A 14,865-nucleotide genomic window follows, 5' to 3' on the forward strand; every position below is an offset into this window, starting at 1 on the left:
ATGGTCGATGACTATGCCACCAAGGTTATGGCTGATGGCTAGCATTGGTGGCTCGGCACCTTCGCGTCTCTAGAACTTGTCGCACACGCTTATGACGCGGATGCATGGACGTTTGGTCGGCCTCGGTTGGAGTTTAATTTTCCCAAGGTGGAGGCTGAGTTCCTCACGTCGGATGCGCCGTTCGTCACCCACAAACATGAGAAATAAAAACGGGAGAATCGACGCCTATAGCTCCGGGCCCAGGATTCCAATGAGGCATCCATGGCGAGGTTCCGCCGTGAGCACCCAGAGCACGTGCAGGCGGAGCTGGATCTCCACGATGCAAGGGACGCATCGGAGAAGAAGAAAGATGCAGAGTCGAAGGCTGGCCCCTCCACCGTCATTGTCTCATCAGACTGACTTAGACTCTAATTTGTGGGATGAGCTCAGTGCCTCGTCTGATGTGACAACGACTTCTAGGCTAACCTCTTGTAGGGTGTGTAGTGTGTCGGAGTCGAGGACTAGTGTTCATTGTAGTCGAGATCTAGTGTCTGTCGAAGTCGAGCTAGTGTCTATCGATTTATGAAGTGTCAGAGTCGATCTATGTAGTGTCAAAGTCGATGTTGAGTTCTATGTATCATCAAAGTATGTATCGAGGTGTCGAAATAAAATTTTGAAGTGTTGGATTGAAGTTTGAAATGTGGAATTGAAAGTTTGAAGCAGTGGGCATGGCTTATTTTACATCATCTTAAATCCCTCCGGCGCCCCCCTATTTTCATCATCTAGTATGGTAAAAACAAATTTGGTGCCCTAAAAGTCAAAAACAGGTGCCCTAAAAAATCTGTTAGAGATGCTATATCATGGGGCCTAGCTGCGCGCGCGAGCAAAGTAATGGTTCTCGCCGCTCGATCAGATCGGACGGCACCGCGGCGAGAAGAGACGACGAACGACGACCACGCGCATGGTGTACTGGTGTAGCGGTGTACCAGGCTCTACGAGCGGTCGGCAAGCAGCGGCACTGGCGCGGGGCAGTCTCCGCGCGGCGCGCGCGCAGCGGGGTCACCCCAGTCACCACCCTGTGCGCGCGGTGCTGACCGGTGGTGGTGCGCTGCGGCGACCGATGCGACCAGCGCTACATCGGACCGACGCTATAGCTGGATTCGAGCCGTCTTTTCTTCCCCTTTTCTTGATCGGGACAACGACAACGGGTACGATCGATCGACGCGCTGCGATGTCCTCAAGACCAAACCCACACTGCCGAGCGCGAACCAACGAACGAGACGACGCCACCACCCTGCGACGTGTTCTTCTGCATTTCGCGATTGCATGGCCGAGAGGTGAAGGCGCGCGCCGATCGCTTGCCGGCCGGCGGCGTAGGCCGCAGGGAGCGTAGAGGGTGACCGGGATGGAGGGCGGCGTTAGCGGTGAGACGGATGCGATGCCGGAGGCGGATGCGCTGGAGTTCACGCCGACGTGGATCGTCGCGGGGGTCTGCTCCCTCATCGTGGTCATCTCCCTCGCCGTCGAGAGGTTCCTCCATTACATCGGCAAGGTCACGTCGTCCTCATCCCCCTACGTCGTCCTCGTTTCTCCAGGGAGTTGTTGTTCTGATCTCTTCTGTACCAATGCGCATATACAGACACTGAAGAAGAAGAACCAGAAGGCGCTGTTCGAGGCTCTCCTCAAGGTGAAAGAAGGTAGGAGTACCAGTATTCACCTTTTCTTCAGAGAACAGAGAACTTTAACATTCCTACTACTAAATGTTCATCATCATACTTGTCCTCAATCCGACAAGAACAAACCATGTCGTCACCTGCACAAACATGGGCTGTTCTTCCTATTCTGACAGTCTTTGGCCGTGATGCAGAGCTGATGCTTCTGGGGTTCATCTCCCTTCTGCTCACGGTTTCCCAAGGGGTGATCCAGAGGACGTGTATTCCTCCCAGCTGGACCAACTACATGCTGCCCTGCAAGAAGATGGACGCGCATACTGTCACTGCTAAGGTTCTCGCCCTTGGCGTCCGGCGGCTGCTTTCCGAGAGAGGACCGCGGTCTGAGCATTGCCAAAACAAGGTGGATATACCATGGGCTGAAAACAGTGCTTCGTGTTTTCATTTTTTTTTACTTCATAATAATACATACTGTTCCAGTGTGATTCAGGTTAGGACAGTGTGTGCTGCAGATTTATAACTTGGATAGCATATCTGCACATTGGTGTTCTTTATTTATCACTCTGTTTCATTGCTGTACTGTCATAATGTACATGACCGCAGGCAACATTTTAGCAGATCAGGAAATTAGCCTGTATAAGGAAGCATCCCGACACTAGCACACAAGTACCGCTGACAAATAGAATTGCTGTTTAAAATGTTTTATAAAGCTTGTGTTTTGGAAGAAAAAAACGTTCAAATACATTGAAAAAATATGGACATTGCTTGAAAGAAGCAAATCATATAACTCGAATAGTATATGTTTGTGAAGTGCTGACTTATGATATTGCCTTCTCCATGTTCCCTTCTGGTACTACTTGTGCTTGCCTTGCTCACTGAATTGCTAAGACCTTGGGTGCATTAAGAGTTAATGAACCTGACATTGCCAGACGATCTTCATGTTATATACTACTTTAACCAGTTTTTCTTCGGCAACAAATAAAAGTGATCCTAGGAATTTCATTGTGCTAACTCCAGTTATTCTGCTGACAGGGAAAAGTTCCTTTGCTGTCGCCTGATGCGCTACATCAGTTGCATATTTTCATTTTTGTTCTGGCTATCACCCATGTGATTTTGAGTGCTGTAACTATGTTTTTAGGAGGAGAAAAGGTAAAGCGTCCTTAACATTGGTAGCAATGATTGGTCCTGCTTTCGAATTCATCTGGATACTGCTCTATTACACAGATTCGTCAATGGAAACGATGGGAGGATGAAATTGAGAAAAATGCAGGAACCGGTACATGAATCTCAGTTTTGGTGCAATGTTCTTACTAGTGCTCTGATAAATATCATTATTTCAAAAATAATTTAACTAATAGTAGGTTACATACTTCTCATGAGATCCTATGGACTTGCAGGATCTAAGAAGTTAACCCATGTTCAACAATTTGAATTTATCAGGGAAAATTTTAATGGCGTCGGCAAGGAATCAATGATATTAAGCTGGATGGTAAGAATGCATCTAGTACTGTCATATGGTTTTCAGTCAAAATAAGGTACCTTATCTACGAATTTATGTAATTTTTTAGCCTACTAATTGTATTTTTCGTTCAGCATTCATTTGCTAAGCAGTTTTATGCCTCTGTTACTAAATCGGACTACACAACAATGCGACTTGGTTTCATCATGGTAAGGATTCCTCAACAATATACCGACATTATTCTCTCGTCGTTTATAACATGTAGCAGGACATCCTTTTCCGTCCAGACACACTGCCGGGGAAACCCAAAGTTTCATTTTCACCGATACATGGTACGTGCTTTAGAGGCTGATTTCAAGAAGGTGGTTGGCATAAGGTAATCCAAACTCAGTAATTACAGTTCCTTAGGTAATTTACAGATCAGTTTGTTAGTTGCATTTTTTTTTGTTAATTTACTAGTACTGCATGAATGATAAGAATAATCATTTATGTTTGTTTGCAACTAGGTGGTACTTGTGGATATTTGTTGTGATATTCATGTTGCTGAATGTTAATGGTAAGGTTCAATCACACAACATTTTTCACTGTGTATAAGTATTAATTCAGCATCTAATCTGCAGGTTTGCACACCTACTTTTGGATCTCCTTCATTCCCCTTATTGTAAGTGTCCCCCTGTACCCCCAGCATACATGTAAAACTCTAAATTTGTATAGGTAATCGAGCCCAACGGCTTACCTTGCATCGCTTCCTCCCGTTGTTTGCAGCTTCTGCTGGCTGTTGGCACCAAGCTGGAGCACGTCATAGCTCAGCTGGCCCATGAGGTCGCCGAGAAGCACTCGGCAATCGAGGGCGACTTGGTCGTCAATCCATCAGACGAGCACTTCTGGTGCGCACGGCCGAGGGTGATTCTGTACCTGATCCACTTCATCCTCTTCCAGAACGCGTTCGAGATCGCGCTCTTCTTCTGGATGCTGGTGAGTGTTAACGTGATAACTGAACACTGCAAAGTACTGTATAAGAGAACATAAGATGTAACTACGTTGCCTTTTGATTTTCCTTTGCAACTGCAAGACTACCTACGGCTTCAACTCCTGCATCATGGACCACGTCCCTTTAATCGTGCCGAGGCTTGTCATCGGGTTGGTCACACTGGTTCCATTGATGTACTCATCGCATTTCTTACAAGCAAAGAGCAATGTTTCTAGTTCAGACTCAAGACTGTTTGCCTTTGCTTGCAGGGTCGTTATTCAACTCCTCTGCAGCTACAGCACCTTGCCTCTATATGCAATTGTCACCCAGGTGATTTTCTTCACTGCCACAATGTCTGTTGACCAACTTTTTTGAATTAAAAAAAAAAGAAAACGAAGAAGCTAATGGAGATCCTTTTGTTTTCCTTTGTGTATGCAAAGATGGGAACATTCTTCAAAAAGGAGATCTTCGACGAGCACATCCAGCAGGGGTTGGTTGGGTGGGCGCAGAAGGCCAAGAGGAGGACAGAATCTATCAAGGATGGCGCCGGTGGTGGCACGCACGGGCCTTCCTCTGGTCTGGAAATGCTGCGGCGAGCCGCCGCTGCAATACAGGGCTCTCGAGCTCCGCAAAGGTAGAGCGTACGTCCCTACAATCTGCAACGAAACGATTGTACGTGCGTGCGATAGCACCAAAGATGAAGCGTTACCGTATCGCAACGTTGGGACAGTATCGGGCAGTTCTGCGGTTGGCACAATTCTTCACCGGCTGGAGCAACGATAACCCTTCCGATGATGCATGTATTAGTTCAGATTAGTTCAGACACTATCAGCGAATCAAGGTAGAAAGAGAGTATTTGTACCCCAGGAATCGGATACTACACCTTCCAGACTTATAGATTGCTCTAGTCGGGTGTTCATTGCAAAGGTAAGAAATATTACTGTACTGAACTGATAATACAAGATACCGGAGTAGTATTACATTGTTTTCCAACTACTCAGCAGTGTAACCATGGAGGAGCACCAGAACAACAACCAAAATAGAGAACAGAAACACAAGCGCCATGCCACTATAACAAACTCAGTTATTACGTGACTGTCCATAGACTTGACCCATTGTAAGACCTCCTGCTAGAAACTGAACCAGACATATCATTCACCACTGGCATGCTTGCTTTTGGATCTTGGAATTCATTGTGCCCTTCCCCTTGTCCTTGTAAGTATTCCTTGAGGTGAGTGGCCTTCTCCGCCCCAGTGCGGTTGCCATTGCCCTTTTCCTTTGCTTGTTCAGCTGCTTCGTCAGCAAGGCATCATCTTCATCCTCAGTACCCTCTGCTGATGACTCCTCATCATCACCTCCTGATTCAGCCGATCCCTTAGCATCTCCAGTGCTATCAGTGGTTGGATTTGCCGATTTGTTCTCACCGCTGGGACTTGTGCTTGTTGCATGCTGCAAGGTAAATCGATGTAAGCAATACTTAGGGAGAGGTCTGCCTGGTCATTCAGATGAATATATTACTAACCTCATCAGAAAGAGTTACAGGTGCATTTGAGTGCATCTCGACAAGATCAGGAACACTGGCACAATCCTGAAAAATATCCCCCAAAATGTATTTGAAAACTGATAACTTGAGAAAACTGATACTGCTAGATAGCTTAGGCAGTGGGCAAAGCATAGAGACACGTTTAACTCGGAAAATATACAGTACACGGATCAATACCTGGTCTGCTATTTTTAAGGAATTGATTTTAACAGACACATCATCGCCACCTTCACTTTCCCGTTCTGATGTTGAATCAACATCATGATCATCATCATCTGAGTTGGAATCGTTTTCTTCAGCATTCTCATCAATGAACTGTAATCAGGTGAAAAAAAAATAAGATAATTTCATCACTCACTACTCCCTCCGTCTCGGTTTAACAGGCACGCACGTAGTTTAAGATAAACTTTGACCATAGATTTGGTCACCAAAATATAAATTTTATGTCTACAAAATCTATATCATCAGATTCGTATGCAAAAAAGCTTTTCAATGATATAATTTTTGTGACATATATTTAATATTTTATTGACTAAAATAATAGTCAAAGCAATTTCTTAAACTACGTGCGTGCCTGTTAATCTGAGACGGAGGGAGTAGTCTAAATATCTGATATTTAATGTCAAACTGATACAGATGACATGAGAAGGAACATTTCGTGGTTATCAATGATTTTAACATAGTATTGTGGTCTAAATTTATCGCCCTCAAAAGGCGCATCGTCACAAGATCCCCAAATGGGTTATGTCACATATTAACATTAACAGGACAAACAGAGTCTCACGTGCACCCACACAATAGCAGTTCTAACTTCTAACCAGTTGTATTGTTAGGTATTTCTCATGTTTAGAGGAAACAAAGATAGCACTAGTAACCAAAGTTCATAAAATATGAAGAGAAGTGGAAATGGCAGACCAGGACAAGGAGACCAACAAGATCCCAGATTACTGGTTAGTGGTTTTACTACCCAACAAATGGCATACTTCTGCTTAAATAGCAAAACACTATAGATCTTCAAAATGAGTGATTCAGCATGCATTGTGTATCAACATCTCACCCACCTTTTCTATCTCAACCTGCTCTTTTTTGGTGAAGCCACTGGCAGCTAGTTCTTTGTCCAAGGCACCAGAAGACTTTTGAATGGATAGGAAGGACGGCCTGCCACTGTCATCATCATCAGTTTCTGACCCATCATGTCCACCTTTCTCTGTAAGATTAAACCTAATAAAAAGGAAGATAAAGCTTAATAACAAATGAGTTGTAATGGATTATTTTGAAAATTTGAGATTTCACTCCATAAGGTAATGAACCTTTTGTTAAAGAACTTGTAGATGCACCCAATATCTCGATCAAAATACCTGCAAAAACAAACCTCATGAATATTGAATAAAGATGTCTTTATTTAGCTATCAGAATATGCTACATACATCTGGGCATTCCGATGTGAAACAGATACCATCTGCGGGAAGTCAATCATCGTAACTGTTTCATCATCATCAATCTGCAGAACATCAATAAAAATGAGAATAAAATATAAGGTAAGATAAATACCGACATATCACACAATAAAAGATTCAATTATTCTTGTTGAAGAATTAAACAGCGAAAACAGCACTCTATTTGTCTATTCTCCAAATGACCGTTAGCAGGCACGTGTTTTCTTATAGTAACTGCATCATGGTCATATGTTTTAGTACAATGGCAAGCAGAAGTATTGCCAAAGGTTACAATCCAAGTCATTATATTTCCCTTCAAAATCACTGATATCACAGCATACTAAAGAGTCAGGACTGACAAAACACAATGGGTACCATAAACAACAGAATTCTCAAAAATTGCGAATGCAATACAAATACAAGAGGAAAACGAGCACATGCTGTTGGGGCTGCATCTAGCAGCCCCATCTTCTTCTACCTCTGAACTCTCAATCTCGCTTGTATTTCTCACACAAGAACTCACAGCACACACACACATGCACACTAGCCAAGGAAGAAGAACACAAAGGCTTTGCCTGGACACTTCCTTGGTTTCCACCGTGGCTACATTGTGTTTGTGGCCTCACCGGCTACTATTTCTCATTACTCGATGTGTGACATATATAAACAGTAGAGGTGGACACTTCTGTCATGCAACGCGCGCCACTAACCTTACCCAGTACTCCACTAACTCCATGCGCTAGAATCTCTCCATGATCCATGTGACCCGGCCACTAACTTGACCAAGCTTTTAGCTAGCTCACTAACTAACCATGCATGCAGGTTCTTCATGCGTGATCCGGCTGCTTCTCACAGGCCTCCACATGCACATGTACTTGGCTTACACCTAATGCACCTACTAACTAACCAAACTACTGAACATGCGACGCGCACACATGCATGCTCATACTCTCCTAGTACACAAAACAGATCTTTTGACAAGATTAACTCTAACACATGCGAGCGGATTTATCTACGTGAAATAGTAAGAGAGGGTAAAAGTTGATATACCATGATGTTGAATTCATTAAAATCACAATGTATCAGCCCATGCTCCGCCAAACGAATTACAAGCCCGAGAATTCTGTCAAAGACATCATCTGGATTTTGCAATTTGCTTATCTGAACACTGCATAACAGGATACATCACCTATCAGTTTCTTCATAATAGTCTCTTGATTAAATAAAGAATTCATTTACCAAGTATGTCAACTTACAGTGGATACCCTGGCACCAGAGACATAATCACACAATGCCGGTTGCAGTCCACGGCCGTTGGAACAGGAAATCCATGGTCTCCTAAAGCCTGAAAAAAGGAACGGGAAAACAACAGAAGCTTATTTAACAAATGAGCAGAAAGCAATTTAGTTAGCTTAAACTAATAAAAAGTGTAGTGTAGCTGTGCAAAAACCTTCATAAAAGCAAATTCCTTTAGGGCCGCAAGGCGTGATAGATAGAGCCAGTTAAAGCTCCTCCTGTGCGCCAAATAGTCACGCTTCGATTTGACGGCCCTAAAAGATGTCCTACCCAACCTATGAAGCTTCATGGCCAACACTGTTCCATCCTCCGTGGCAACCTCAAATATATCTACAAAAAATGGAGCATTAAACAAAGAGTATTTGACATTTTCTTGCTACAGCTCTAAGGCTTCATATGGCATTGCTGTGGATTCCTAACCTAGTTCGGTTGAGCTTTTAAAATGCTTATTTTCTTGATCAAGACTGAATCGATATGGTATAGCGATGCACACCATGTGCTATGTAAGGACAACCGTTAGCATTTCTTTCTCATGCGCCATTAAATATAAGCTACAGCATATAATATAAGAACAATACAACAACAGTAAACTGAGCCCAAGAAAGATGAGTCAAGCAATATGTACCTGACTCCTTTCCAACGCCGATCTGACGGCCAACGGAAGAAAAGACTCCGCGATTCACCAATGTTTTGATTGCGAGAAAGTCGTAACCAAGATAGGTTAGGCGATACCCATCATCTGCAACCAAAGAAGTAAAGAAAGCAACAATGATAATCCAAATATCCATCTAACGTTAGAAAGAAGAAAGATTCAAGATTGACGACTCACACTTTTTGCAATCATGGTGAACCAGTTTGTTCTTCAGTAAATTGCGCAGCACCTTATATGTGCCTCCATGCCTAAATCCACGAAGAATTGGAAGCATTCAGCGACATATCAGACAGATATATTAAACCACGCGATGCATTTAATGTGTAACAAGGTGGACAAGAATACTGAGCCTCGTCACAGAGAAGTAGAGAACCTAAGTTGTTTTAAGACTTGACCTAAGAGCTCAATTTTTTCATCACCATAGAAATTGCATTATATTATATTGCTGAAATCAAACTTCTAGACAGGAAGTTCCAGTTTTGTTTTAACCAATTGTCATGGATATGTTACTAATATAAATATCCTATGTCAAAACAGCGAACATTTGAAGGAACTACAAGAATCCTACTGATTGCCCATCACAGTTTGCGTAGGTACAGAACTTACCCATAACGAAATATGCAGGTCGAAACACCACTAGTGAGCTCAAATTAAAACCCACGAGCTATCATATCAACTCTCTACACTCCGCAACTAATAAGAGCGAGAACGGGAACCAATTTACGTATGGGAGGAGCCACGCTACTCACTTCAATCCGGCGATGCGGTCGACGAGCTCCACCGGCACGATCTCGTGCTGCAAATCCAAAACCAAGACCGAAACGTTAGCCGAGGAAGCCAACAGTTCACATATACTAGTAGGGGTTAAGGCTGGCTGGGGTGCAGAAGAGTATTAGGACTTACGTTGCGCATGCCCATCTCGCAGGCGGTGAGGACCCGGAAGTCATCCTTGGACAGGTAGCGTAGGGCGTTCACGTCCAGCTTCATGGCCTCGTCCTAGCAGCCGCGGCAGGATAGCAGACTGAGGGCAGCAACGGAGAGTAATGGCAAGAAGGCGGAAGGGAGAAGCAGCGCGGTGGCGAGAGAGCAGCAGGGAGGCGCCGGACGGGAGCAGCAGGGCGGCGGCGCGGAGGGGAGAGAGAGAAGCGTTGGGGTTGGGGAAGCAGAGGAAACAAGCATGGGCCGGGGCATAGGGTTTGGATTTCCAAGACTGTGTAGGTGGAGCTGGGCTGGGAGCCCCTATCTCAATGCGGGAGGGAATAGCGCACGCATGCGGGCCGCATCGAATGCGGCCAAATAACAGGTATTGATTTTTTTAAAGTCCGAATATTTTTAAAGTCTGAACGTTTTTAAAATCTGAATATTTTTATAATTGCATGAATATTTTTCAACAGTGTAAATTTTAAAAATATTTTTTTGGAAAACGTTAACATTTTAGAGTTTGAACATTTTTAAAATCTGAACACTTTTGAAAATACATACTGTAATATGTATTAGCCAAAAAAGGTAAGAAAATAAAGAGAAAACGAAAAACAGCATAAGCAACTTCTACTTGGCCACGGCCCAACATAGAGCGAATGTTGGCGAGCATGCATTGCGACTCGCCACATAAGAGAAATAGTGTATGCACTAGGCTGAAAAATCGGGAACTGCTATACGCCGACCTGGTCGGCGCGTGCGGGGTGCCGCACACCCCTAGCGACCAGGTCGGGTAGTTTGGGCCGCGGCCCATTAGCTCAGGTACGATTTTTTTCCTTTTTTTCTTCTTCTCTTTCTTCTGTTTTTTTTCTGTTATTAATATTTTTCTTTTTATGAAATTATTTTTCAAGATTTTTTCAAAAATATGAACATTTTAAAATTCAACAGTTTTAAAATTTGAACGATTTTATATTTTGAATATTTTTCAAAAATTATATTTTTCAAAATTTGAACATTTTTCATGTTTGAACGGTTTTTTAATTTGAACGGTTTTGAAATATGAATAATTTTCATGTTTGAACGATTTTCAAGTTTGAACGATTTTTTAATTTGAACGGTTTTTTAATTTGAACATTTTTCATGTTTGAACGATTTTTAAATTTGAAAGTTTTCATATTTTGAACGGTTTTTTATATTTGAACATTTTTTTAATTTAATTTTTTTAAATATTTCTATTTTTCGAATCTGAAAAATAAAAGTAAAAAAAGGAAACAGAAAAAACGAAAACAGAAAAAAGAAAACAGGAAAAAAAGAAACAAAAAAAAGAAACAAAAAAGAAAAGAAAAATCGAAAAAGGAGGCAGCCCGCACCTAACTGGGCCGGCCCGTACTGCGCGCGGGGTGTGCAGCGCGCGGTACGCGCCAACCTGGTCGTTGTATAGGGTTCGCCTGAAAAATCCTATGCGCCGATCAACATGGCGCCGATCCAGCGCCGCAACCCGTTACTTCTAGGCCAGGCCCACTTATCGCTGGTCTTTTTTCTGCCTGGTTTTTTGCTCGGTTTTCTCTGACTGGTTTCCTATTTTTTTCATTTTTTTCCATTTATTTATTTTTCTTGTTTTGTATTTTCGTTTATGGGAGGGCACTAGAGCTTCAAGCCTCATGTTGACGTTCATCTAATATTCCCTCCATTCATTTAACGGGGCGAAATATTTTTTAAAACTTTTACACAAATTAGACTAGTCACAATGAGAAGTATCATACACTAGTATCATGCACATGATACTAGTTTATGATACTAACCTCACAATGCATAGTATTATAAGATAATATCATAGTATCATTATATTTAATGTTTTGTAGAATCTCAATGCAAATGTGTGTACATGATGTGTTTAGCATTAAGTTTTCTAGTTTTACGTGCTATGATACGGTATCATATTATGATACCACTCTCATCTCTCACCTCATTAATTTATGTGCCACATCATATTTTTGCCAACATGGCATGCAAGATACTACTTATAGCAAGTACAATAAGGCTTAGTCAGCAGGCTATAAGGATTTAAATATAATATATGTGCTTAGTTGGAGGAGAGAGAAGAAGAGAGAGAAGGTGGGTCGGCTCTAATGCAATAGCCAGCTCTACCACGTGCTCCTAGGCACTTTGTGAGACTAAATAGTGGGCCATGTATTGATAAAGTAGTACATTTTTAGAGCCAACTATGTGTTGACTATAAATGACGTGGCATATTGTTTATAGCCATCAGCTGACTATACTATTGAACTTGCTCTTATGATACTCTCATTGTGGCTAGTCTTAAGGTAGGCAGTGTGGTTTACCTTTTCTCCCAAAGCTACCCTCTAGGTCATTTATATTGAACATAAACATCGGGAGATGAGTTGTCATTGTAACACTGGCATTGGTTGTGCATGGCACATGCTGGAAGAGGACCATAAAAATTAGGAGAGCGACAGTTATTGTGACACTGTCATTGGTTGTGCATGTCACATGCGAAGAGAGGGGAGGGACGGAGAGAGGGAGGGAGCGTGTGTGTCATGATTTATTGCGTCGCCGGTAGGGCACTCTCCTTATTAATCAGGCCAAAAAAATCCACTCCCTCTTCACATGAACGGAGGGAGTGTTAGTTTAGTGTTGTCATTGAGAAGTCTAGTATGACTCGAGCCTTCGCTTGAGCCTCATGTGTAATTTGGTATCAACCTTGAAAAATTGAATACGACTCAAGCCTTCACTCGAGCCTTCCTAACATACGATTAAACTTTGTTCCAACGATGCGACCAAACATAGACACACATGTAGTATAGTACTTCCCCGTCTAGATTATACCTGGCCATATCTCGTGCCGCACCGGGCCTCGGGCCGGGCCGAGGAAAGCCCGATAGGCAAAAATCCGGCCCAAGCCTGGCCCGACACGACCAAATACCCATGAAGCCCATCGGGCCGTCGGGCCGCGGGCCGGGCCGTAGTGTTAAATGTGTTTTTCGGGCTACCCAGGCCCGGCCCAGCCCAACCATCGGGCCAATATTTTCGGGCCCAGGCTCGAGTTTTTTGGGCCGGGCTGCCCATGGCCAGGCATGGTCTAGATACATCTAAATTTCGACAACGTTGAGACACTTTTGATAGGATGGAGGGAGTAGAAGAGATACCGGCTAAGCAAGTACTCGACCGCCGTTCCATAGCAACAACATCTCAACATATGTTCAATATAGAAAGAAAAGAAAAAAATCCATGAGTCTCGTAACAAATGCTCACTAAATTAAAACATGGAATTTCCATTTTTTTTAACAAGGAAAGGCGCCGGGGCGCCACATTTTCATTCAGCTCATATGCAAAGTACATCAAGAAGTACATATCCCTGGAATTCAAAATTTTGGAATGAGAGAGCAAAGGGACATGAGCCTATACATCTGTGAGCTGAATTCAAACAAGTGAAGATAGGCAAAGACAAAGGTCGTCAAATTGCCTATTGTGCACAATCATGGGCTACTCCATTTAGATTCCTATTTATGTGGTAGATTTTGGACTGCATCTCTTCTAAATCTCTTTTATAGCCTGAAATTTGTTGCCTAAGTTCCCAAGGTACCTGATCATTTGTAATTGTTGTTGCTGAAGCTGCTCTTGCAAGTGTCAGGTTGTCAGTAAGGTAACTCTTTGTGCTTGGACCTGGGCAGCAACTTTTGTTGCAAACAGAAGTGCATCAGCTTCCGCAAGCAATGGCGAAGAAGAGTGTGCTGTCGAGGCCTGAATCATAAGTGTTTCTTCTCGACCTTGGCCTAGCAATTGACAGTATACTCCAATTCCTGTCTTGCAATTTTCTTGAGTATTTTGTACTTTCCTTTTCTTCCATGCCGCATCCATGAAGATCTTGCTTCCTTGTATCTGTAAATCCGTCCTGATTGTACTGTCCTGCCTGGCTTGATCTCCCTGAGTATTCAGCTTAGTCCTTAACATGTTCTCTGTAACCTGTAACCTGTACAACATCTAAAAGCTCCAGATTTTTTTTAACGGGTATTGATTTTTAAAAGTCCGAATATTTTAAAAGTCTGAACGTTTTCAAAATATGAATATTTTTATAATTGCATGAATACTTTTCAACAATGGTAAAATTTAAAAAAGTTAACATTTTAGAGTTTGAACATTTTTAAAATATGAACACTTTTGAAAATATATAATATGTATTACCTAAAAAAGGTAAGAAAATAAAAGAGAAAACAAAAAAAAAGATAAAGAAAAAGAAATATAATATAAATTGAAAGGGCCAGAAGAACAAGCAGACACTACTAGGAAAAGGGCAATTAGTGGTGCACCACTTATACCCATCAGTGGCGCACTAGTGGTGCGCCACTGCTATCACGCCACTGCTAACTTTTAGTAGTGGCGCACTAGTGGTGCGCCATTGCTATCTGTCTTAGCAGTGGTGCACTACCTGGTGCGCCACTACTAAAATTTGAAATTTCTAGATCTAGATCTGGATCGGGATCTGGATCTGGATCTGGATCTGGCACATTTTGTTCCGAATTTTTTTGGCTCGTTATTTTTTCTCGTTCTTGTTGCTATAATTATTTGTGCAATGTTCATTCTCATTTTTCTTAGCCTAGCCGCCGGTGAGGATGGATGAGGTAGGTAGGAGAGGTGAGGAGAGGTGAAGAGAGGTGAGGAGATGGAGGATGTAGGAGATGATGAACAAGAGGACGAAGGCCAGAGGTAATGGAGGCCAGAGGATCGCCGGAGGGTCGTCGGAGAGTAAGGTCACCGGAGGTCACCATAGTGGAGGAGCTCGCCGGAAAGTAAGGTCACCAGAGGTCGACATAGTGGAGGAGGTCGCCGGAGTGAAAGGAGAAGTAGAAGAAAAGAATGAAAGGGAGGAGGAGAAGAGAGGATGAGAGCAGGAGGAGGAGAGGAGAATGAGAGTAGGAGATGT

General features: G+C 42.9%; 2 protein-coding genes across 3 annotated transcripts; one reads left to right on the forward strand and one right to left on the reverse strand.

Annotated features, from left to right (window-relative positions):
- Positions 1–1,156: 1,156 nt before the first annotated feature.
- LOC127345128 (MLO-like protein 1) lies at positions 1,157–5,055 on the forward strand. Of its 2 annotated transcripts, XM_051371561.1 has the most exons (14): positions 1,157–1,531; positions 1,619–1,676; positions 1,847–2,052; positions 2,682–2,798; positions 2,874–2,925; positions 3,047–3,138; positions 3,243–3,317; positions 3,396–3,484; positions 3,615–3,664; positions 3,729–3,769; positions 3,874–4,083; positions 4,181–4,248; positions 4,348–4,408; positions 4,519–5,055. In XM_051371561.1, exons 1-14 carry the CDS (start codon positions 1,385–1,387, stop codon positions 4,714–4,716), a joined length of 1,464 nt encoding a protein of 487 aa, XP_051227521.1. In that variant the 5' UTR covers positions 1,157–1,384; the 3' UTR covers positions 4,717–5,055. The 2 variants fall into 2 exon arrangements, with proteins under 2 accessions (XP_051227521.1, XP_051227520.1); XM_051371560.1 differs by having other exon boundaries at positions 4,181–4,408.
- Positions 4,994–10,190, reverse strand: LOC127345129 (serine/threonine-protein kinase rio2). Its single transcript, XM_051371563.1, has 13 exons — positions 9,909–10,190; positions 9,755–9,801; positions 9,183–9,253; positions 8,979–9,092; positions 8,508–8,683; positions 8,314–8,402; positions 8,108–8,225; positions 7,049–7,122; positions 6,932–6,979; positions 6,683–6,842; positions 5,799–5,936; positions 5,601–5,666; positions 4,994–5,527 (listed from the first exon to the last, which is right to left on the reverse strand). Exons 1-13 carry the CDS (start codon positions 9,990–9,992, stop codon positions 5,234–5,236), a joined length of 1,479 nt encoding a protein of 492 aa, XP_051227523.1. The 5' UTR covers positions 9,993–10,190; the 3' UTR covers positions 4,994–5,233.
- Positions 10,191–14,865: the final 4,675 nt, after the last annotated feature.

This window comes from Lolium perenne, chromosome 3, assembly GCF_019359855.2.
Source record: "Lolium perenne isolate Kyuss_39 chromosome 3, Kyuss_2.0, whole genome shotgun sequence".
Taxonomy (NCBI): Eukaryota; Viridiplantae; Streptophyta; class Magnoliopsida; order Poales; family Poaceae; genus Lolium; species Lolium perenne.

Bases quoted from the DNA above. Each gene is read 5' to 3' on its own strand.
- LOC127345128 (XM_051371560.1), top strand. From the start codon at position 1,385: ATGGAGGGCGGCGTTAGCGGTGAGACGGATGCGATGCCGGAGGCGGAT. The intron at 2,053-2,681 runs GTGGATATACCA...TTCTGCTGACAG, and splicing joins CTGAGCATTGCCAAAACAAG to GGAAAAGTTCCTTTGCTGTC. The intron at 3,485-3,614 runs GTAATCCAAACT...GTTTGCAACTAG, and splicing joins AAGAAGGTGGTTGGCATAAG to GTGGTACTTGTGGATATTTG.
- LOC127345129 (XM_051371563.1), bottom strand. From the start codon at position 9,992: ATGAAGCTGGACGTGAACGCCCTACGCTACCTGTCCAAGGATGACTTC. The intron at 6,980-7,048 runs GTATGTAGCATA...TTGTTTTTGCAG, and splicing joins TCACATCGGAATGCCCAGAT to GTATTTTGATCGAGATATTG. The intron at 5,528-5,600 runs GTTAGTAATATA...TTTACCTTGCAG, and splicing joins CTGTAACTCTTTCTGATGAG to CATGCAACAAGCACAAGTCC.